This window comes from Thermobia domestica, chromosome 10, assembly GCF_964235325.1.
Source record: "Thermobia domestica chromosome 10, izTheDome1.hap1.1, whole genome shotgun sequence".
NCBI lineage: Eukaryota > Metazoa > Arthropoda > Insecta > Zygentoma > Lepismatidae > Thermobia > Thermobia domestica.
In genome coordinates, this window is record NC_137463.1 from 24,236,149 (window position 1) to 24,261,994 (window position 25,846).

The 25,846-nt window shown below is 35.4% G+C and overlaps 1 protein-coding gene across 1 annotated transcript in view; it reads right to left on the reverse strand.

Annotated features, from left to right (window-relative positions):
• Ilk (integrin linked kinase) overlaps positions 1-25,846 on the reverse strand; it is an 81,852-nt gene that overhangs the window by 16,179 nt on the left and 39,827 nt on the right. Inside the window, exons 4-6 of the mRNA XM_081727892.1 lie at positions 22,013-22,093; positions 10,917-11,112; positions 4,416-4,659 (exon numbers count right to left, since the gene is read on the reverse strand). Coding sequence (XP_081584018.1) covers positions 4,416-4,659; positions 10,917-11,112; positions 22,013-22,093 — 521 coding nt within the window. The remainder of the gene's footprint in view (positions 1-4,415; positions 4,660-10,916; positions 11,113-22,012; positions 22,094-25,846) is intronic.

Genomic DNA, 25,846 nt, shown 5'->3' on the forward strand with positions numbered 1-25,846 from the left:
ACTAAAAAGATAGTATCCTATTGTTATACGACCTTTCGTAAACAAAGTGTTAGCACCAACCAGGGAAATTAAGATTGATATAAAAATATTCAGAGCATGTCTTGCCCCCCACTTTTAACGTCCAACCGCCGTCCCTGTTGGTGGACCATGCCATGGAGAACAGATACGAAAATTCTTGTAAGGAAAAGTATGAAAGTAATGTGTTTATGTTCAAGTTACGTTGCTAGCTTCTTTACCGCAATCTTTGAAACATCATATACATAGTTACGGCCCAATCTGTATATATTTAATACTATTTACTAGCAGAATGTATCTGTTGTACTATTATCTAGCTTCTTCTAACAGTTTCACACATACTACTTGTAATACAACTTTAATATTCTAAAGAAAGTTAAGTAAAAATTTGAGATCACTCTAGCTTTCCAGAAATATTGTTAATTTTGGGAGTTCGGTAACAAATGACAGCAACTTTGCTCCTAGCCGTAGCAATTGAGTCAGCCGAAACGTTCTCCTTATATACATGATAAATCTGTAATTATTTGTTTTAAGTCCAATGCATTCAAACTGTAACAACCAATCATATTCTTTGTAACTACCATCAAATGTATTCGGCACTATGAATGTTATTTATTATTATTATTTTTATTAAAAAAAAGTTACGATTAAGCTTTCTGTTCTCATGGAGGTACATGCAGAAATTTCAACTCGAGTGTGCCAAATTTATTAACTTCTATTGCATACTTCTATTTTTCCACACAGCTCAAAATCGTTATGGAGATTAGAAACAAAGCTTCAAATTCATGGGTCTCAATGCAGGATGAACTAGTGAGCACAAACTTGTTACTCAACTGTCACGCAATCTATCGTGCTTGTTCGGAGTATGTGGCAACGTATTCGAAGAAAGTAAATTCACGTTTAAAAATTCAGAAACTGCTAGGTACGCTTTTAACCAAAAGTTTTAGAAAAAAAGAAAATTATAGTTTTGTTTGATTCTTCATTCACCACAGCACATCATTTCTTTTTAAAAAGACAAGTACGCAAAATATAAACGTACATTGAAGATGTTTAGTGATAACAGTTAGAAAAGTGACCTCAGTTGAAAAAAGAACTAAGTTAAGGCATATGATATGCGTTAGGATTATAGTTCTAAGTGCATACGCATATCCATTTTATGTACAGGGAAGCATCAAAATTTTCAGAATTCAAATGCTTTGTGTCAGCCGATGAGCCGTTTAGCAATGAGTAATGTACAAATACTGCTAGATACTGCGAGTCTGCACTACAGGGTGTTCGTAAAGAACTGCGTATAACATCATAACCATTGCTTTTATTTTCTTGGCAAAACTTTCGAAGTATGACCTTGAGTCTTGCAATTTATATCTATGCAGTGATGTACACCTCAAGAGTCCTAGCTGGGGTCCGCTAATGTATGCATTTCTGTTACAGGTTTCCAAAAACTTCAACTGGATTACGATCTTCGACAATACAAAATGTTAGATGCTTGCTTCAAGATTATCCAAACTGGAAGATTCCTTAGCGTACACTTTTGATTTCACACACTCGTCAGCCAAGACTATTATGAAAATTTTTGAGAAAACATGCAATGTTTTGTACATGGAACTGCGTGTGAAAGCCTGTCAGATTTTGACAGGCATTATACAGGCGCCTGTTTCGGCGAAAACGCATGTAAAGAAAATGTTACAGGCACATTGTCTTCAGGTGATATGCATGTCAAAAAAGTAAACTTCTGTTGGAAATTTTGCACGGAAACACGCGTTGTACAGAGCCTGTACATTAAAATGAGAACATGCAATGTGCACGTAGTCACTCACATGCAAGTAAATGGAGGGAATATGTTCATATAAAGTACCTTGAATTGATTGTTGATAACATTCGCAATACAGTAAGAATAAAAAATACAAGGAAGGTGCCTGTTTATCAACATGTAATATACATGTGTGACATTCGCATTACATGTAAATACCATGTATTAGCGTATAGCATGGAAAACGCATGATGTAGAATATGTTATTTTACATTTATCATTTTCGTGTACATGCGAAGTGTGTAACTCCCCTACGTGCAGTGTACAGGCAAGGTACAGCTGAACGGGAACATGCAATGATCATGATTGCCAATAAATGGGCTAAACAGATGTGTGTGGTGAACAAGGTGGATTGGAGCTAAACATGCACGTTATAGGTATAGAAGACATGCAATATTCAGGCACAAGTCCCCAATTCAACATTCGCTATGCAAGGTCCTGACACATGTATAATACATGGGATTACAACTGAATACATTGCCTGTATTATCTCCGTGTACATGCGAAGTGTGAACCCACCTATATGCAATGTACAGGCAATGTGCAGGTAAACGGAAAATGCAATGATCATGATTGCCAATAAATGGGTTAAACAGATGCATGCAATGACCAAGGTTGATTGCAGTGAATCATTAATGTTACAGGTGTAGGAAACATGTAATATTGAGGCACTAAGTCTCCAGTTTGTCATGCACATATGCAAGGTCCTGACACACGTATAGTACTTAATGCGATGTACTTTACATGTATATTCCGCTAACACGCCCACTAATTTGCTAACACCTGTATTTCATATGTATTTAACATGTAAATTACATTTTTATCAAATGAAAAGCAGCTGTCCTCAGATCTTCATAAGATAAAGTATATGTCAACTACATGGAATATGCCGGTTACGTACATGCCTTTCCACTCTCTACATGTTGTTTACACGCATTTTTCACGTTGCAAGGTTGCAAACCTATCAAAATGAAAACTTACCTATTTCCGTGAAATGAACATGCAATGATCGTGAAAAAAATCGAAACCTGTCTCATGCGTTTAAAAGTGTTCCATTTTCAGGCGCATGTCAGGCGCCTGTAAAAATATGCTTGTTTATGCATGTTTCACAGGCGCCTGTAAACCACCTGCATTTTCTGTCTGGGCGAAATAAAGTCATATCCATCCAATTCGCCCAGAAAATTTCCAATCTTCACGTTGAGTGTCCACAAAGCTTCTAACAGCTATAATGAAATGTGGAGACTCCGTTTTGCTACAAGAATGATGCTTAATGAATTTACAAAAGTGCAACTCGGTCGAAGATTGAGTCCAGGTCTTTTGGCCTATCAAGCCGAGGAGCTACCGATTTCTTCTCCAGGTAAGTCACACAACCTTTTCACTCTTCAGGTTACCGTGGAAAGTGACTTACACAGGACTAACACCTATAAAGTAGCTGGTATTAAAAGTATTATCTTTTTTTTTTCCCCATATGTAAGTCTATAGAACTCCTAAACGCTTTAATTCAGTTACTAGGAATCTTTACACAGTCAATTTAAATTCAGCAGGACATATCACTGCACTTTTTCTTTATATATATATATATATATATATATATATATATATATATATATATATATATATATATATATATGTGTGTGTGTGTGTGTGTGTGTGTATGAAATTTTTAAATTTTCGCTGAGTAATTATGAACTGAAATTAAAGATGGAAATTTTCCGGATAACTATGGAAATTTATGAAAAGTTGTTTCACTTTTCCTTCAAATTTAACAGGATTCGCCGGCAGAACAGCATTTCGGAAAAATTGATCCCACTTTCTGAAGCATAAAGAGCGCTAAAATTGTATTAAGAGGCTTCATCCCGGAGAAATTAAAATACCGCTAATTTTACAGTAATTATGTGGTATCTTCAAATAGATAAAAGATAACTGAAATGTGGAACAAGAGCGCCCTAGACAATATTATTTTGCGTGAGGCACCGTTATCACAAGTCACCTAGTGGCTTTCCGTTTTCAGCCGTTTAGAAACGCGAAAATAAATGCCGATTTTCAAAATGGCTCGAAATCGAAAGCAGATAAGTGAGTTGTGATAACGGTATCCCACGTAAAATGATATTGTCTAAGGCGCTCTTGTTCCACATTTCGATTATCTTTTATCTATTTTAAAATATCACATAATTACTGTAAAATTAGTGGTATTTTAATTTCGCCGGGATGAGCCCTCTTAAATCACTATGAAAGAACCTTTAGACATCTAAATATATTTTAAATACATTTAAAGATTTTAAAATAGTTCTAAAAAATTTTCGCCACCATTTACAAGTTTTACATATAGAATTTTCTAACACTACAGACGAATGCTAACAAGCTCAGAAATAGTAACAATCATCTTTCTCGCTTCAGTTTCTGATTTGTTATTGTTAAGTTTTTGGATTTGGATCTTTTGCATTTTCAAGTTTTCGGATCTTCGCTGGATCCTTGTTCACGAAGTCCTGTCTATAGAAGAATAGAAGTTCGAAAATGGAATGATCATTCAAAAATAAAAACTTAAAAGTATGTAAAATGACTGATAACTATTATAAATTCCTATACTTACCATAACATGACGACTGCTGAGATGGTATTGAGGAATAATTCGTTCTAGGCTGTGAAGAAACGCCATCCCTCGTGCAATATCCAGAGCAAATTTCAAAGCTTGTGCGGTATCAATGACAATTCCCGTGCCTTCGTGGAGGAGACTGTAGAGAGAGCCTACAGGCATGTATTGATTAATTACCACCAAGTTCGGAGGAGAATTACAGCAACCAATTACAGGCAAGATGTTGGGATGAGAAAATATCCTGTAAAAATGTAATGTTTTGTTTCAAAATACAATAGGACTAATTTTTGTACAAGAACCTTTGTAGCTTATATTTACTTCTGTCAAAAATTTCATTAGTTATTTCAATCATTCTATTTTCCAATACGTTTTGACTTGGAGGAAACTAATATCTCTGAGACTTATGAGAGTAGATCATATTCTATTGTAGAGTACTCTCTAATACTTTATTTTTGCTTTTAATGGATAAATCAAACACAAAATGCGACATACAACTCAGACATTATATTGAAGGGAATGTATTGTAACAAGCAAATGTCATATAAAGCGCTAAGACATTCAGAGACAAGTCACCTTTCAAGGTAATGATGACTGCATATGAAGGGTAAGGGGAAAAAAGAAGGAATGTCACAAAATTGCATATTCGAGAAATCTGCGATTTAATATAGAAAAGCGCGTAAGAAGAATAGGGTTAATTACATCTCTTGCCCCTTTTTACTTCGACATTTTTACATTTACGTATGCATGGCATATACAGTCAAATAGTACCAAGAGTCACCAACAGATAGGACAAAGCACCCGAAAAAGCACATACAAGGACATTCCTTGTTTTTTCCCCTTACCCTTCATATTTTCTTTCATCTCTTTGGGAGTTGTATAATGGGCACATATTCTTGAAGACAAGAAATACGCTTCGAACTTCTTGTACCGCGGAACTTAGTTACGAAGATCATTTTATAAATAATGCACAGAGTATGGCAACAGTGTGGAGTGGATGATGAAATCAGGTAAACATTTCGTCAATTGAAGCTGAGTTCTTGAGGCACCAGGACGTTTGCTCGTGCGCTCTATAGTGAACACAGTATGGCTGTGACAAGTGTTGGAAATGGAGGCGGCAAGTGTCTCGGGTAACATGTCTATTGAAGATCAGAGGTCGTACATAAAGATTAACACTCTGTTGTATTCACTGGCCGTTACTGACGGATCCGGTCCATTAGACCCATCTTGGCTTGGGGCGTTTTTTCTAGTCATTGTTTTTAATAATTTTAATATGTTAATTGATGAATTCTATATTTTCTTGGTTATACCTAGTATTTACAAACATTCAATATGCTTCTTAGCCTTGGTTACAACTAAGCATCCACTAACATTTGTTACACACAACCTTTGAATATTCGTTACAAACATTTTTCTTACATTTGAAGAACACTGTTTTGTTTTTCCTATCGAGTTTCGATGTAGTCTTAACGTGAAGTTTTGTGAGATAACAGTGGGCTTTAGTACAGTTTGATGATGCAAGACCTGGAAGGCAGAAATCATCGACCGCTGAAAGAAGTGTGCAACTTGTGGAAGATGCACTTGAACAAGATCGCCGTGTAACATGTGAGGAACTTTTTGACATCACAAGAATTCCATCTGCGTCAGTATACCGGATTCTGACAAGTGATAAGAGAAAAAATTCTGCTCGATGGGTCCTTCACTTCTTGACTGCTGAACAGAAGCAGACACATCTGGAAAATGCAACGGTGCTGAAACAAAGTCTTTATGCTCCTTACAATCCGGACCGTAAGTTCAGACTACAACCTGTTTCCAAAGTTGAAACAACGTACGCGTAGACATCGGTTTCCATGTCTAGAAGAGCTTTCTGCAGCCGTTACCCGAATCATTCGACAGCTTCACGAAGATGGCGTCCTTGATGGAATACAGAAGGACGTTGGGATTCCGTCATTGCCACGCAGGGAGATTATATTGAAGGGCTGTAAAGAGATCCTCTGTAAATAATAAACGTGCAAGTCACAAAAAATTAGTATGCGTTATTTATGAAATGACCCTCGTATTTCGCATAATGAAAGGCAATATGAATGAAGATGGTAAAAACCAAAAGTACACCGTACGAATACTAGTGTCGATCGAATGGTTGTTCAGTTCAAAACGAAAATAAGGGTATGCTCTGATCGCTCTGGAGCAACGGCACGAAAACTGAAGCACTGAAGTCATCAAACAGGAAGTGGTGGATGAATATTGAAGTTGTAAGGCTTCCAGTGAGTTACAACACAGGTGTCAATTTTCCTTGATGTGCTATCATGGGAGAGCTACGAGGGTAAATCACTTCGCATCGCAGTCAATACTGGAAACATTGGACAAAGGTGACGCTGAAACGCTATTTCAGCTTTTGGCATCGTGTAGTCATCTCAGATGAATAGTCCTTTGCGGAGACGGACAGGAATTTAGAAAAAACCTTCTCAACTATTCAGCACAAATCGACTGGTATCAACCATGAAGTAAGAGAAATTTTCTGTTATGGTCTAAAGAGTAATATGATAGATATGTATGGATAATATCAGCGAAAAATACATTCCAATATTCGAGAAGGTTCATTTTTAAATATCTTCAGATAGACTGCTGTACAAGATATATATTCTGTTCACGAAAATAGAATTCCATAATACATTGCTACGATAACGACACAAAAGAAAGTGTCGAAAATACTATATGAGCTTATCAGTTGACAAAAACCCGTAAGACAAGTCTGGACTATGTTTGATCGGAGCTAAGATGACGTGCTCGACAACTGTCGCCGTGAAGATCAGTTAGTGTACATGTATAGAATGAATCCACATCTAAATATCCACGTCTAAATATCAGAATTCATTAATTCAATGCCCGAGATGAACTACATATGTATCTAGATCAGTAGCGTAGCGTTAACTTTCGCAAAGGGGAGACAGTACAGGCGCACCCACGAGGGGGGGAGTCAACCGGGTTCCGACATCCCCAAAACTTCTTAAGTCAATATACTTTTATTAATTTTCTTAATAAAACTATGCTTGTTTAGTAGATAAATTATTGATGTAGAATGAAAATTTGATCTTACATATCATCTGTACTATTTATCTTATAAAAACAATGTAGTTCCATATTTTTTTTCTGAAAACATAGATGAAAGTACTTTACAGTTACTTGTCTTGTCGAGAGCAGAATAATATCCGTTCAATACTACATAGACGTAGTGGCCGTAACTTGTGGGGGGACAGGGAGCAATTGCCCCCCAGAGAAGCTCCCCGCCGTTCGAGGGGGACCCATTTTAAGACAAAATTGTCTTACCCATATACGATACGAACATGAAATTATAAATGAAGCATCGAACAGATTCACTACATTACATAAATAAAACAGCATACAAATGGAAATAAAACAAAAGAGTCGTGGGCCCATTTTAGTAAAAAAAAAAAAAAAAAAATGTCTGCTATTAGGGGCCCTAGAGATAATATTTATTCGTATGGCTTTGAGATTTGTCAATATTGTCCCCTTAATTAATTTGTCATGTATGTATGGACAGCCCATACATGACAGAGGTGTAACTAACGGCCCCGCAGACCTTGTAGTACTTAAGGGCCCACAGGCTCCAGGGGGGTCATAAAGAGTAAGAGAAAGATGGAAAGAAAGGGCCCAAGAATTAGAAAAACAACTTTTCTAGGGGGACCCAAATACGCGTATTAATGCTTTCCCCCAGAAAAATCTAAGTTAGGGGGGCGCTGCTTGGATCCCCCCAAACCCTGTACCCCTCCGCCATGAATGGAGTTAGGAATTGTCTGCTCGGGCAGACCTTTTGGTCAGTGTCGGACCTGTGGGACACTTTGTACACAAATGCGGAAAAAAATGAAATGAAATCTTTGAGTTTTACGTCCCACGGTTATGCCGGTTAGGCTAAAGGAGACGGTGATGATGAGAGATGAGTGAAATGGTGGAATGAAGAAAGTGAGAGGAAACGGGAGAACCCCGAGAAAACCCACGAGCACAGTGTTTGTCAACCACAAAGTTTACTTGGCTGGGGCTGGGATCGAACCCGGGACCACAAGCACCAGAGGTGAACGCTGTACCACTGAGCCACCGCGCTACACAAATGTGGAGTTAGCATATAGGTGACATTTTATTTTTTGTCAAAAAGTTGGGGGCAACTCCGCCCTCCCAACAAAAAATTGGGTGCGTGCCTGGTAGATATTATTATTATTTCTTCTCGAGTTCGGAACCAACATTAAGTTGTAGGGCCATGTCTCATACAGCTTCGGTGATGGAAAGGAATATGAAACTCCTAACCAAATTTCGTTATAAACTGATTTTTGCGAGGTTGCACTACTGTGTATAACATATGGAGACTTAATTTTGATCAACAAAGCCCTCAACGATTAAATCAAACAAGCATAACGATATTAATTCATTCTGAAGAATCTCAGTATATACACTGGATACGTTAAATTGAATTAATAATGTACTTCTTATTCTTATTTGCTTAGCCTTTGTAAAGTATGATCTCTGATTCAAAAAGTAAGCTCAGAAATTAGCTATTTTTTAAACTTTATACTAATTTTCATACGACAACTTAGCATGCCATTTAATAACAACTGGTGCAATAAATCTATATCTAATCATTTAGTTTTCACATAATATATAATTAACACACATATCCAAATTCACATAAAGTTAGCTAACGATTTTAAAAGCAACAACAGAATAGCATACTATAAAACATCTTGCGCTCGCTTTTGCCTTTCGCAGTGTTGATACACTCTGATATTGCGATTAAAAAGAAGCCGAAGCTAAATCGTGGAAGATTTATATGAATTACTGGTATTCATAAAACTTTCAGCAATTGTTCCGGTAGTTATTAATGTTTTTCTTCTATTTCTTGAAATTTTTCTCTGAAATATGATTGAATATCTAAAAAGAAGAGGAAAAAGTGTGTTGGATTTACAATAGTACAATTGCGCTGAGTGTGGTATCACTGCAGCTGAAACATGTCTCATTGCCAGGTCCTTTGAGCGAGCGAGAACCCCACACAGCCACATGCGCGCGCAACTTTCAAGTAGGAGCTCCACTGACTTCTTCAGCCGCGTTGAGACAGATCTCTTGATGTCTCTCTGTGGCCTGTTTGACGGAGACAGAACATTAATTTCCCAGTTTTGAAAATTAAAATTATTTACAAATTAGATTCTACCACTATTGCTATTAACCAACCTATCACGGACCCTATTATTTCTATATTGTTCTACAACATGAAATGTATATTGATTCTAAAACTATGTTCTTTTAATTTGAAAGGGTAAACAGTGTCTCAGTGTCTCATAGCACACTACGCTACTGATCTAGATGCCATTAAATAAACAAGAGCTTCCAAATATAAAAATTAACTAAACTAACTCATTCTATGGCCTACGGAATCCGAAGGTTCAATGCCGCATTCACACAAGATCTCCATAGACTTTTATTCTTAACCAACCGGATCCAATTTCTACCTTCTGTTCCTATTTCTGCAAGATCCATCTTAATATTGTCTTCCCCTTGCACCTAAGTCTTCATAATGCTCTTTTTCCGATTCGGTTTTCAGTTAAAATTGTGAAAGCATTCCTACTTTCTTCCATTCTGCTAAATGACCTAACTACCTGAGGCCCCTAGACTTTATGATCCTAACAATGTTAGGTAAACCTTATACATTATACAGTTCCTCATTATGAAGTTTTCGCCATTCCCGTTCCTCTGGGCACAAATGTTCGCCTCAGGATTTTATTCTCAAATATTTTCAGTCTGCGTTCTCCCTTCAAGGTAAGCGACCATGTTTCGCAACCACATAACACAACCGTCATAATTCTCGATGTATACATATTTTAAGCTTCAAATTCTTTGACAGAATTTGGAAGACAGAAGAGTTTCGATTGAATAATAATACCAATTTCTTGCTTTCAGTCGATATTTAATTTCTTTGTGGATATGGTTTTGGTCTGCTAATCTAGATCCTGATATTTGAAAGTGTCCACTTTATCGAAAGTATTAGTTGATATTTTAATGTACAGCATCCATAATTTGCAGTATTTCAGTCACGGTGAATTTACATATCCTAACTATAAATAAACTTTAAAATATATAACCAAAACTAAATATAGACATTTAGCTTTCGACACTGAACGTCTCGTCATCGGAATATAGAAATAAATGAAAAGACGTAGTATTAAGGTGGATCAAAATCACTGCTTTGGGTCTTACCTCGATCACTGTGCTGGCATCAGATATGAATCTACAAACACACGCGCTAACCGCAGTTATGGAGAATCAGCACAACTAAGGTTTATTTACCAAATTGTCTGATTATGAGTATAAAGCTTTCAAATAAAGACAAGTGGATGGCAGCGATTTTATAAAACATGTGTATCTTGTGTAATGTTAAGCGTTACTACGATTTTTCATTAGAATTAGATGAGAAAAAAAAGAAAGTTGTCGACATACCTAAGTTTGGGAAATTCTTCATTAAAATCCCTAGAGACTCGTGACGTACATTCCCGAATAGCTAGAATTTTTGCTACAATGTCGTTCTTCTGCCAGCGTCCTCGCCAAGTTTCACCTGACGGCGTTGTTGCAATCTTCGTGTGTAATGACAGGTCATTAATATTTATGCCTTTATGACGAGATAAGGTAGCATCACCTAATAAAAAAATAGATAAAAAATAAAATAAAATAAATAAATAATAATAATAATAATAATAAGGCAATAAGGATATTACGTACTTAAAGCAAAATCCCGTTGTAATGAATACAATCAATAATTATTATCACCCTATTTTCCTCACACAAGTTTTTAAGCAATCATTACAAAATAATTATTCAATATGTGAAATCCTAACTATATATAACTACAAGAACTAATTCACTGACAAACTAACGGGCACTTTCGGTTGACGTAGAAAGTTGAAATTTGGCATGATTGTAGCTTTTCGCGACTATCCTACAGAAAAATTGACAAAAGAAAATATTTTTAATTTTTACGAGGTCTAAAGGGGGAATGAAGAAATTCTTCATATTATTTAAATGGAACTTCTTTTGAACCTATAATCTAATGTTTTAGGTACTTGGAATTGGAATAAAACTCGAAATTCGGTATGCTCGTATGTTTTCGTTAGCATTAATCTAAGTAAATCACCAAAAATAAAAATTTCCTACTTTAGTAAGATTTTTTATTTGCAATTGAAAAATCTTACCCATGTTATTTATAGGAGACATCCTCTACACTCCAAAATTATTTGCACTTCCTGTAGGGCTACAATGATTAAATTTAGCATGATGGTACCTTTTCGGGACTAACCTACAAAAAATTGCCAGAAGGGAATATTTTTAATTTTTAGGGGGTCTAAAGGGGGATGAAGAAATACCCCATGTTACTTAAATGGGCGTTTTTTGGGGATAGAAAATCTTATCTTTTAGATAGCTGAAATAGGAACAGAAACTTTAAACTCGGGAGAATTGTGGGATTAAGAGGTGCGAAGTCATAGGCCGAGCAAACGCGGGGGTCTAGGAGCAAAGCGCCCAGCTGGCCAAATTCAGAAAATATTAAGAGCAAATGCACGAAATTCACTCTCGATGCAAAGGCTGATATACATAAGAGATGTGAGGCTGTAGTCCGTTGTAACCCACCCAAGTTTCATAATAAAATGAAACGTTGTAAAGGAAAACTTTTGTGAGATGAAACTCCAGTTTACTGTTAAGTTGGTTCTTTCTCTTGGAGTTGGAAGCACTGCTTAACCTTCGGTTGGTTTTGCGCGAGTCGTCGATCGGGATGACGTCACGTTGCAGCCGAGGTTCTGGCTTTAAGCCTGAAGCGCTTTGCAGTGTATAAATTGAGGTAAGAGTGTTAGGTCCTCTGAATGAAAAAAAATGGGTCGTTAAAATTAATATTCTTTCCGTATTATCGTATAAATTTGTTAACTTCTTTTGAAATCTATAACAGTTCCTGGCTATGGTTGTTATTTAGAAGACATTATTATTATTCAATATATTTTGGAAGCACTTATTTCTAAAACATTGCGAAAGGAAAAGTAAGAAAGTAAAATAGTTAATTGAATAGTTCATGTTACTGGTTTTGTGTAGGCAGAATTATGCCTTGAGTTAAAACATGTTGATTCTTGTTTTTCCTTGATAAAACTAAAGAAAAGTCGCCAGTCAGGAAGTTTAATATATTGAAATTACGGAAAATATTAAGGCTAGTGGAGACTTCAAATGAATGATTTATGTCTTTGGTCCGCTTTGAAAAGGAAAGAAAAAAAAAAGAGGAATCTATAGAGTTACAGATGAGCTGATGCTCGTAACTCATGTATTTTGACCCATATTTAAGGAATCTTTTCCTCCCACATTTTCATTCCAAAGAAAGCCACTTTGCAGTAACTTCGAGTTCCATACATTTTAATGATATTGTTATATAGGTTTCTAAATTCTATATTTTGGATTTACGATTGGTTATAGTATTTACTTCAGAAATTTTGTTACTTGGAAAAAAAAAAAAAAAAAAATCCTTTTGGGAAAAATGTTACTTGCTAACGGCGATTTCTATTAATGATATTATTACTTGTTAAAATTGTTGAATGTTTTCTATATTACTATTTATATAACACGTTTCGGATTTGTTATAATAAAATTTTCCATTTTGTTAGAAAACTTTTTCCATTTTCAAGTAGTTGTAGACAAATTCCTGATTATCTTAATAGTGATATTTTTGCATACAGTATAAGCCTTTTCCAGTATTGAACCTCACTCTTCACGTCGTCATTATTCTCAGCCGTGGGGGAGTGGAATTCTCCTTTCTCTCTCCTTTTAAAATTCTTATATTCTAAAGGGGGAAGTGGGGTGACGTCCGTTCTCGCAGGACTGTGGGTAGTGGGGGCTATTTAAAGATTATATGTGTATCGTTCATCCGTTACATATATAATTTTTTAAATAAAAATAAATTTTATACACTGCTCTGGAAAGGCAAATTTAAGCTGGCTTCGAGGTCCGGTTCGGGGAGGTCCAGCCAAAAGGTGTTCCCCTTTATATTCTAAAATTTATGTATATTTCTTTGGTCAAATTAACCTCTAAATTAAATAACATATTTTCATTATTCTATGCCTTTCTTGTTGAGTAATATAAATGTTGTATATGAATGTTAATGTAAAATACTTAATACAGTGTTGCCGGGGTCGGATACAAAATTTATGGTTTAGTAGGTCATTGTGTAATAAGCAGATAATTATTGATAAGGTTGTAAAAATAGTAGTAATTATTCTTTTGGTTTCTTTGAGCTTAATATTTTGTGGTGTGCTTGTAAGGATGGCACAATCAAAGGAGACGCATGTAAAGTATAGATTTTCGGATTCTTCAAGTTCTAGTGGGGATGAATTTCTTGGATATTCTTATGAATTTAGTAATCCTATGTTTGATCATTTAAGGCCTTCAGCCCATATTCAAGTGAATCCTCACGAACCTTTACTAGGTGGTCAAAGTAGACCATTTCAGAATCAAAATTTTAACGTGAATCCACAAAGTAATGTGGGACACAGTACACGGTTTGCGAATTCCTCGCCTAATTTAAGAGCAGGAGGGAGTCAGAGCTTTCAAAATAAATATAGAGATCGACCATTTAATATGGCAGCTTCGTTAAATTTAAATTTTGAGAAATTTGCTTCGGAAGGAATCTATAAATCTTTGTTCCATGATATTAATAGTCTACCTATAATAGATGGTACCAATACTGAGTCTACATTTCAGTTTTTATTAAAACTTGATAGTATTGTCAGAGGTAAGGGTTTGCCTTTAGATCTTGTGTTAGTAGCTTGTCTTTCTCGTACAAAAGGAGAAATGCAAGAAGTTATACAATCGTTCATTGGGGACACTTCCCCTTGGCAAACAGTTTGTAGACATTTAGTGGTGCGATTTATTTCCACTATTGGTAGAACACAATTCATGCGATTATTTTTCTACGTTCCCATGCGGGAGGATCATTCATTATATGAGTTCGTAGATAATAAATTATCGATTATTCACGTACTTGATATGTCCTTTGATGAAGCCACCATTTGTAGTTTAATCACTAATATGGTAACGCCTTCTGCCCATCAATTTCTAGTTGAAAGAGGTATGCCTATCGATTTAAATCAATTGTATTTAGCTGCAGAACACTATGACGCTTTGCATAGATATAGGAAAGATTATTATCGATTACGTAATCAAGGTAGTAGCGTACGGGACTTGGTACCACCCCGTAAATCATCTTCCTTTATCGGAGCGAAAAACACAAAACAGCAAGTAGTGTTGCAATCTCGTGAACCAATAAATTTACATAAAACTTTAGTTTCTCCAGCTATGTATTCTTTACCATCTAACTATAAAAATTTTGATAAGGCGGAATTTTCTCATAATCATAATTTAGAATCTCAGTACTTAACTCAAAATAACTTAGACTTAAAACAAAATGGTAGTAAATTGGAAAATTTATTAGCGATTCCTGTTTACATTACGGGCATGCGTTTTAAGTGCTTAATTGATACTGGGAGTACGAACTCTTATTTGGCTCGACATCTTTATGATGAACTTAGAAAAAAATGTAAAAATAAGAACAGAAAAGGTGAACGTTCAGACGATTGGCTTAGGAAATGTACAAGTAACAGTGGATATGAGAGTAAGACTATATTTTAAAATTGGAAGACACCAATTTAGTGAAATTTTCTTCATCGTGGACTCTAATGAGTTTGATCTTCTGCTTGGAAATGACTTTCATACAAAATACAATTCCGTGATAGACATTGCTGGTAATTTATATAATATAAAAGCTCGGAAGTTAGTGGTTCCTATGATCCGAGCTGATGAACTTTTGTGTGCCCAGACTTCTCTCGCTTCTGCATATACTTCTAGGAATGGGGTGAGTGGAAAGCAGCCGCTATGCGACCTTGGTTGTCCGAAAGCTACACCTCAGCCTAGATCTTTTGGTAATTTCAATCAGAGTTTGACTCCATCGACATCAGTAACCAGAGACAGCGGAGTTAATACCACGTTTGACCCAGGAGTGGAATTCGTTTTTGATCAGTCCATATTGCATCCACCGGAGACTAAATCGGAGGAATCTCAAGGTAATTATACGGTTCCTGATCAATTATTACTATGTGATTCTAATTTACAGGAATATGTTAATAACTTGTTAACTTCATATTCTGATGTTATTGGAAACAAAATTGGTAGAGTAAAAAATTTCACTTACAAAATTGAACTTGCCGATAAAACTCCCATTCGATTGCAACCTTATCAGCTTCCAACGCATAAGCAAAAGGAATTAGATTCTTTTATTGCACAGCTTTTAAAAGACGATATTATAGAGGAAGTAGATTATTCTCCCTACACGTCACCCTGCTTTCTAGTAACAAATTCAGACGGAAGCAGGCGGCTTGTAATTTCATACGGAGAGGTGAACAAAAAGGTGATGGTAAACAGCTATCCTTCTCCTAACATGGAGAATGTAATATCTAGTATTTCGGACAACAATATCTTTTCAAAACTTGATTGTAAATCCTGTTTTCATCAAATTCCTCTGTCTGAAGAGAGTAGAAATATTACTGCTTTTGTGACAAAAAACAAAATCTATCGATATAAATCGGTACCAATGGGATTAGTATTATCACCTTTTGTTTTAAGTAATTTGATGTCAAAAGTCTTTGAAGGGTTAATTGGTAAGAATTTAGAGATATATTTTGATGACATAATTTTATTTAGCAAAGATATTGAGAGTCATAAAGCTCTATTAGAGGAGGTATTATCTCGACTAAGAAATTGGGGAATTACTATTTCAGAAAAGAAGTCCTGTCTATTTCAAACTAGTATTAAATATTTAGGGTTTCGTTTTGAAAATGGCAACATGTCAATAGACCCTGAGAGAATTAAAGCTATCCAGGAGATACCAAAACCAAAGAATAGAAAAGGAGTGAACAGAATATGTTCATTTTTCTCGTTCTATTCTAAATTTATTTATGGGTATTCAGAGTTAATTGCTCCCCTTCAAGAATTAAGATCTGTAAAAAAGCCTTTTAAATGGACTAAAGTTCATGATGAAGCCCTACAAAAATTAAAGGATGCCTTTTGTAGTCAGGTTATTTTAAAAGTCCCAGATATGAATTCCAACTTCGTAATACATTGTGATAGCTCTTTGCGTCATTTTTCTGGGGTTCTCAGCCAATATGATTCGGTAGGGAATCTTAGACCTGTATCTATGTTTAGTCGGGCAATTCCACAATCTGATTGGAGTAAAAATATATACGAATTAGAACTTAAGGCTCTTTCTTTATCTTTGGAAAAATTTGAATATTATTTGGCAAATCCCTTTGTAGTATATACTGACAGTAAGAGTTTAACTTGGTTACTTAATAACCATAAAAGACAAAGGAGATATGGAACCATGTTAGAGAAAATCTCGAGGTTTAAATTTCGTATAGTCCATGTAAGATCAAAAATAAATAGTATAGCCGATTTCCTTTCAAGGGTTGGAAACCATCTAGAATTCTATACAAAAGACGATAATACAATGGAAGTCGTAAAAGATCATAATAAAACAGTAAATTTGTCTTTCATTAATTTTTGGCAAAATCCTGTGTTTAATGTGCCTCTTACAGATCACCAGAGGAAGGATCCTGAATTAAGAGAGATTATCAATAGGTTAGAGCAAAAGGAAGAAGTTCCTCCGTATGTATTAAGAAATAAGATCTTGTTAAAAAAGACTAAAGGTAAAGGGAATAATGGATTTAGAATTGTAATACCTAATTCTTTAATTCAGTCGATCATTGAGTATTCTCATTGTCCAATAATTCATGGTGGGCATATGGGATATCGAAAAACCATTGCTAAGGTTGCTGAAAAATATACCTGGCCTACTTTATATCCTGACATTAAGAATTTTATACAATCTTGTCATTTGTGCCAAACCTGTAAAGATTCTAATCGAAAACCTATGGGTCAATATTTTACAAAAAAGGTAATGCACCCAAATTATACTTGGTTTATTGATATTGCAGGGAAATTGCCTAGTAGTTCTGGATTTGAATATATTTTAATTGTCACTGACGCTTATAGTCGTTTTGTCTTTTTAGAACCTTTAAGACGACTAACCTCAAAAATCATCTGTAATAAGTTACAGGAATTATTTCTTCGATACGGCTTTCCTGGTAAAGTCCTAAGTGATGGCGCTTCTTATTTCGTGAGTGATTACTTCTTGAAATTCTTGTATAGCTATGGTATACAGAGTGTAAAATTCTCCCCATATAACCCACAATCGAACAGAGCCGAACGCACGGTGAGATCGGTTAAAAATTTAATTCGTATTTATGTTGATAAGTCTCAACAGAATTGGGCCCAATTACTATCTAAAATTGCTTTTACTATTAACATAAGTATGAATGAAACTACTGGGACCAGTCCATGTGAACTTTATATGGGACGGAAATTTTACCATCCATTAGATGTTAAATGGTTGATGGATTTAGATCTTTTAGACGATGACCAGGATAAAGAGCAAAAATTAGTCAATATAAATAATAACATTGAACGCGCTTGGAAACATAGTGCGAAGGTATATAGTCAAAAACATAATCCTGTTAATTTAAATATTGATGATTTAGTATTGGTTAAAAGGTTCATGAAAATTTCAGCAGAGAAACATTTCAATCCAAAAATCGCCCCTCAGTGGGAAGGCCCATATCGCCTTATTTCTAAACCTACACCAAATACAGTTTGGCTAGAAAATATTGAAAGACCATATGTTCATATAAAACGCCATGTTCGTTTTTGTAAGAAATATTTTCCACCAAGACAAGTTAATCAATCTAACCCATAAGGTAACACAGAAAAAAAAATGATGATGTGAGAATTGAGGTTAAGTAAATTATTAATATTGTACTTATTTATATATTTTGGATGTTTGTTCGAACAAATTTTGTGTGTTGTATATATTTTTTTTTATTCCTGCAGGAATGCCTCGTCCGAGAAAGTGAGAGGTCAACCCTTTTCATTTTGTAAATACCTCATCATCATCCTTTGTGTATGTTATGTAAGGAATTGGAAAATTTACTGTAGAAGTTTGTAAAGAAGGCGTTAGCATTTGAATATTTATGGAAGATTTGGTAATGTATTGAAATTATTTTATTATTCAACTTGGGATTTGTTATGGTTAGGAATTTTTTTTTGACCGACCCTCGGATATTATGTAACCCACCCAAGTTTCATAATAAAATGAAACGTTGTAAAGGAAAACTTTTGTGAGATGAAACTCCAGTTTACTGTTAAGTTGGTTCTTTCTCTTGGAGTTGGAAGCACTGCTTAACCTTCGGTTGGTTTTGCGCGAGTCGTCGATCGGGATGACGTCACGTTGCAGCCGAGGTTCTGGCTTTAAGCCTGAAGCGCTTTGCAGTGTATAAATTGAGGTAAGAGTGTTAGGTCCTCTGAATGAAAAAAAATGGGTCGTTAAAATTAATATTCTTTCCGTATTATCGTATAAATTTGTTAACTTCTTTTGAAATCTATAACAGTTCCTGGCTATGGTTGTTATTTAGAAGACATTATTATTATTCAATATATTTTGGAAGCACTTATTTCTAAAACATTGCGAAAGGAAAAGTAAGAAAGTAAAATAGTTAATTGAATAGTTCATGTTACTGGTTTTGTGTAGGCAGAATTATGCCTTGAGTTAAAACATGTTGATTCTTGTTTTTCCTTGATAAAACTAAAGAAAAGTCGCCAGTCAGGAAGTTTAATATATTGAAATTACGGAAAATATTAAGGCTAGTGGAGACTTCAAATGAATGATTTATGTCTTTGGTCCGCTTTGAAAAGGAAAGAAAAAAAAAGAGGAATCTATAGAGTTACAGATGAGCTGATGCTCGTAACTCATGTATTTTGACCCATATTTAAGGAATCTTTTCCTCCCACATTTTCATTCCAAAGAAAGCCACTTTGCAGTAACTTCGAGTTCCATACATTTTAATGATATTGTTATATAGGTTTCTAAATTCTATATTTTGGATTTACGATTGGTTATAGTATTTACTTCAGAAATTTTGTTACTTGGAAAAAAAAAAAAAAAATCCTTTTGGGAAAAATGTTACTTGCTAACGGCGATTTCTATTAATGATATTATTACTTGTTAAAATTGTTGAATGTTTTCTATATTACTATTTATATAACACGTTTCGGATTTGTTATAATAAAATTTTCCATTTTGTTAGAAAACTTTTTCCATTTTCAAGTAGTTGTAGACAAATTCCTGATTATCTTAATAGTGATATTTTTGCATACAGTATAAGCCTTTTCCAGTATTGAACCTCACTCTTCACGTCGTCATTATTCTCAGCCGTGGGGGAGTGGAATTCTCCTTTCTCTCTCCTTTTAAAATTCTTATATTCTAAAGGGGGAAGTGGGGTGACGTCCGTTCTCGCAGGACTGTGGGTAGTGGGGGCTATTTAAAGATTATATGTGTATCGTTCATCCGTTACACCGTGCAAACGCGCGGGTCTGGTGGCGGAGCTCCCAGCTATTCAAAGGCTAGTCATCTATATATACCACTTCATGCTATGATCACTTCATCAGATCGAGAAGGAAAGAAGAAAAGAGAAAAGAAAGGAAAAAATACAACACAAGTAGCAGTGAAGATATCCCGGCAGAAATAAGACTTGAAATGGAGGTAATTGATTACTTAATACTATTACAGGCTGAAAGAATATGAAAATTTAGTACAACGAAAAAAGATTAATCTAGAAGAACGTATGAGACGGTAAAAGTGTAGAAGCGTGAAGGAATAATAAATGAATAAAAATGTACACAATATACGAAAAACAGGGATTCGAAACATAAACTAACTAACTGAAATGCCTGTTCTTTGTACGGAGAGAACAGGCTTATGGGAAAGGGCATCAGGAATGTCACTATTCATCTCAGCAACCCGGGAACCTATGTATTGGACCAGGGGTGAGGAATCTTTTTTGTTTTAAAGGTCGCACTGACGATGTCCATTTTTCAAGAAAGCTGCATATGATAATTTTGAAAAGACCTAATTTCTGTACTTATTTTAGTTATTATTTACATTAGTTATATGCACGAAAATGTATAAAACTATATTATTTGATGTGTGTACAATAGCTTCAGAAGGATATTTCTGGTATATTTCCTATTTCTCATATAATTTAGGATTTTTCACAACAGGTCCAGAAGGCCACTTTATGCTATCATGGCCGCAGGTTCCTCACCCTTGGACTGGATAGTAATATAGGTCGTTTTCGATTATTTTCACATGCCACCCCTCTTCCTAGCCCCAACTCTCACTCCTATGCAAATGAAGGATGAATTAGGACTTTAAAGGCATCTGAAATGTCACTATTCATTTCAGCAACTCCAAAAACTATGGATTGGACACTAAATATCGATCGATTTCGATTATTTTTACATTTTTATGTGCACCAAGTGTTATTTAGATGCGCTGAAAAACAGGTGAGTGCCATGAAACTGTATGTTTCTTCGATGTTTGAAGTAGGGGCGTTTTTGTTTACTGTTAGTAAGGAAATACGTACGAAAAAAATGAGACAGACAAGAATGGGCGAGGATGAAAAAAAAAGTTTGAAAAACTTATGTGCGAGGGTAGTCTCGAAAGTAAGATCTCCAAAGCGCTGGGGACGCATGGAAACTTCGTGAGGGTGTTAGCAACCAAATTGTGTTTGTTGTTTCCCCCTCATTTACGAACAAGCTGGCGCGCATCTCCCTTGCACACTCAGTTAGCTTGTTAACCGTTTGTAATGGAGCACCAGCTTGGTGCTAGGGTCAAGTACGAAGTTCGCGCAGTTATTCAGTTTCTCAATCCATAAAACGTGAAACCGATTGAAATTAATCGCCAACTGACGAAGTGTATGGTGAGTCATGCATGAATGTCATTAACGTCTGCAAGTGGTGTAGGGAGTTCACAACTGATCGTACTGAAATTCACGACGAAGAAAGAAGCGGAAGACCTGTAACAGTTTGGATGGAACATCACCCACCCACAGTTCGGACTTGGCACCAGTCACTACTACATGTTTCGTAAGTTGAAAGAACATTTGGTCGGAATGCGCTTCAGCAACAATAACAAGGTGAAAGAAGATCATGAACGCTTTCTCAAACACATGGCGGTGAAGTGGTATGACATGAACACACAAAAATTGCCACAGCACCTAGAAAAATGCATCGACCGAAACAGCGATTACACAATGAAGTACACATTACTGAAAAGAAACATTTCTTTGTATATCTAAGACAAGAAATCTTATTTTTGGTATCATCTTGTAATAAGGTGAGGCGTTTTGTATGTCGTAGTATTTTGGACCTGTAGTCATCAATATTATTATTTGTATTGTCTCGCTAAAACTTCATTTTTTATCTGTTACAATTACACCTACAAACTAAACGTTAACTTCCTCTACATCATTAGTACCAATTATAATGTCACTATCATTAAGAATGAGTTTTCTCTTAACGTTCCATCTCTCAAAATAAGATGAAGCTGATATTTTACTTACGACTTCTTGTCTTTAGTCCCAACCAGCTCTGATCTTTGAAATTAATTTTCTTTAAGTCTTGCCCAGTTTCAACCGCAAGCTCTGCAAAAGAAATAAGGAAAATAACAATTAGTCACAATATACCATCGTGGGTTCCAGTTTATGTATTTTATTCAACCTTAAGCAGACGCAAATCAGAGAAGATTTCACTATTAGCTATTTACGATTGTAAGATCATGACCTCTAGAAGTTCTTTACAAAATTTTCGAGATAAAAAACACGTGAGATTCTCGTAAGAAAAGGGGAAGAAGTGTTAAAACATTTTTAAATTACCAATCTAAAACAGTAACTGTACGTGGACAGCAAAACTTTTAACCACAGATTGATCTGTCAGTGACATGGGTCAATTTTTCGTATTCTATTTTTTTTCCTTCAGACTCAACCTACCACACAGTTTTTCTGGCTATTATTTTAAAGATATTTACAGTTATTTTCTGTAAAAGTTGCATTTTAAAATTAATTCGTTTTCACATAAAAAGGTGCATCGATATCCTTTTGCCTTCTACAGAAATAATTAAGCTGCATCAACGAAATTTGCAAGATGTATTGAATACACTCACCCCTCGGTTTGACAAATCTCGATGTAATGGATTTCGGAAGCAACGTACAAAATCTGAAGCAGCCAACAAGTCTGAAAGTTTTGATTTTAATCTAAATATATTTAATTTACTGTATCGCAGTATATATTTACAGCGTACTAGGTATTTTATACTATCAGACTGGATAGTGTGCTTGATTAGAAGTGCACCATTATGTTATTCTTCTTTTATAGTAATGCATCGTAATTCTGAACATCAATCACCACGGACTTAGTACCGGAACTTACGGACAACCGGAACATCGGACCGCCCCCATCGGTCCATCAAAATGAGGGATGAGTGTGATATTTTATGATCTATATACTTATTTTTATCTTTCCAGGTTGAAGTGTGTCTAAGTTCCGTCGTTCACAACGTGAAAAAATGTAGAATTATTTAAGACAAGAGTACCACTTAGTGATAAGGCTCCTTCCTGCATTTAAAAAACAGACAGGCCAAGGAAATGAAATGTGTTTCTGGTGAAACTGTCTATACTTCAGTATTGCAAAAGCACAGAATCGATATATCAAACGTGGTCGTCCTGAATACTACGTTAAATAAGGAATATCCAAAGCTAGTGCTGCAAGACCGATGATTAACCATCAACGCAGCTGCGGCCAAGTTCTTCATTAATTACGGTCCAGTTTCCATGTATCGTCATCAGCACGGTGGGCACATCGGTTAGTTTTCAGAGGCAGCAATGGCATAGATATGGTTTCCTTGTATTATACCTGTCACTCCAACGAGACTTTTTTTTTTTTTTTTTTTGTTTTTTAAAGGTGTTTAGTGATAATGGGACGAAAACCAGAATTGTCATTACGAGTCGAGGGCAAGATCATGAGAATGGAGTGAAAACATACAAACACTATCACTTAAAAAGGTCTGTGTTCATACTTCCCTAAAACGATACGACAATAATGTTATGAGTTATGAAGGTATGATCCTCATCAATTACCTAATTATCGTCCATAGCATGCGAAAACTGCATTATATGCTGAAGCAGAAACGGTGCGGACAACTGACGAAAGGTTATTGCTGCATGCAGGTAACACATCGGCTCACGAAGCCCATGAGACAAACAAACTGTAAAGCTTTGAAATTGTTGCTTCATCTTCCTTACTCAGTGAAGCTTGCAGCCTTCGAACAACTATCACTTATCGCTAGAACTAAAAGGTCGACGCTTTTCAACAGACAGAGTGTGGTGGTTTCATTTAAAAAACAATGTCTGGAAGGCATGATAGGGTATTCTTTGATAATGGCTTACGTGAGCTCATTCGTCTCTGTGTATGGTGATTACGTAGAAAAGATAACTAAGTTTTATGGTTGCTTCTACATGAAGGCAAGACCATCGATATCCCATTGTATTAGCCGTGTGTGTAGAAGAATGTTCTGAAGGAAAAAAATCGCTGTATGAGTGGGAAAGCGGTGTCTCTAGCTGGAATGTCAAGCGTGCACAGCTGAGAACTTCTGACACTTAATGTTATTTACAATTAATCAAGGTTTGAATACTGCTGAAGCATGGAAAGCATTCAGAATGTCTACAAAAATAACTGAACTCAAATTTGTTTGCATACTTTAAGGAGTATAAATTTGAGTTTTAGTGCTGGTGAATCCTCAAACACCTTTGAATACTGACGTAGATATCACTTCTTATTTTCTGCGATAACATGCTGGAGAATTTGTCGAATTCGCTAATGTTTACTAAAACGAAATTTATGAACTAGAACATTTTATTTTCTATATACAAAGTTTGCGACACCAATGTACCTAGCTTTAGTACTTTTCCATCGCACATCAAGAGTCAAGGGGGCACTCATGTCTCGAGTACGGCAAAGCTGCACTTATGCGAAACAATTATTTGGATTTGGTAGGATTGAGAATATGTCATTCACTAAGAAATGCTTGAAAACACTACCGTAGTAAATGTTCAATAAATTCGCCGGTTCAACGAGGCAAATTCAGTTGAGACAAATCAACGAACGACACGGAGTGCTCCTTTAACAAATCTTGCGTCCACTTTATCAATTCGGACCAAAGCGGATACACAGAAGACTGATTTAAGGAGTGTTTTAAGGCAGTACTTCCCAAAATACGTTTCATGAAATTTTAAAATTTCAAAATTAAGAAACATGTAATAATTAGTTAAAAATAAATTTTGAGACAGATTACCAATCAAACAATGCTCATTACAATATAGACTCACTATTTATAGAATCTGTACAATACTATAATTAATAAAAAGCCAAATGTCGATGATCTGGGAGTTCAATACAGTGTATCAGCAGTCCTAAAAGGTTGGGAACTACTATTTTAAGGATGCTGTCTGTACCATCCTTTATTTTATTTATTTGTGTCCATTGATTTATATGGAGAAGTATCTTTTCCTTTCTCTGACATGAACTGGGATTCTAAGGGTTTGATTTTAGTGATCATTCTTGTTAAGTCTAGTGAATGTCTACTTGAAGCCTAGCTAATGTCTCTTACTTTGCCAAAATACATTTACATTATACAGGATGGACCATTTATCTTGAAATGTCCTTCAACTTTTAAACTAGTACACAAAATTCTGTGAAATTTTGCACCATAGGGAGATTGATATACTCTGCAGTACCATCAGATCAACACTACTGCCAGGCCAACATAAAGTTGTACTTTTTCAAATGGCACTATGTCAGATTATTACAAATTTCTACGCTAAATATTAACGAAAACACACAATACCACATTTATTGTGCAGGTTAAAACTAAGGACGTCACAGCATCATAAACATCCACAAACGTTAAAACTTTTAGGGTCTCTACAAGTTTGCTTTTCGATGATTTTTATTCCTTTTTGATGACTTTTATTTGTTTTGAAGAGATTGCAGAAGAAGTCTAAACTTTGCTGATTGGTAGTTTGATTTTGCTGTGGTGAAAACTCTTAAGCAATATGGACAGGTTTAGCTGTTTCCGCTGGGTTCCAGAGTCCCGAGCTGCATATGGAACTTTCAATTGTTATGTTTTACATTAACTTATAAGTATTATAATGAAAGAGACAGTTGCAATTTTTGTTCAAGTTTATGAAAGAAAGAACTTTAAAAGAGCATATACATCAACTGGTAAGAAAGAATGGGAAACTTATTTACATGAGAATTAAGTTAGACATATACCGGCCTATGCTTTCTTTACCTAACAGATATATTGTTTGGAATTGAAAATATGAGTTTTAGATACGAAA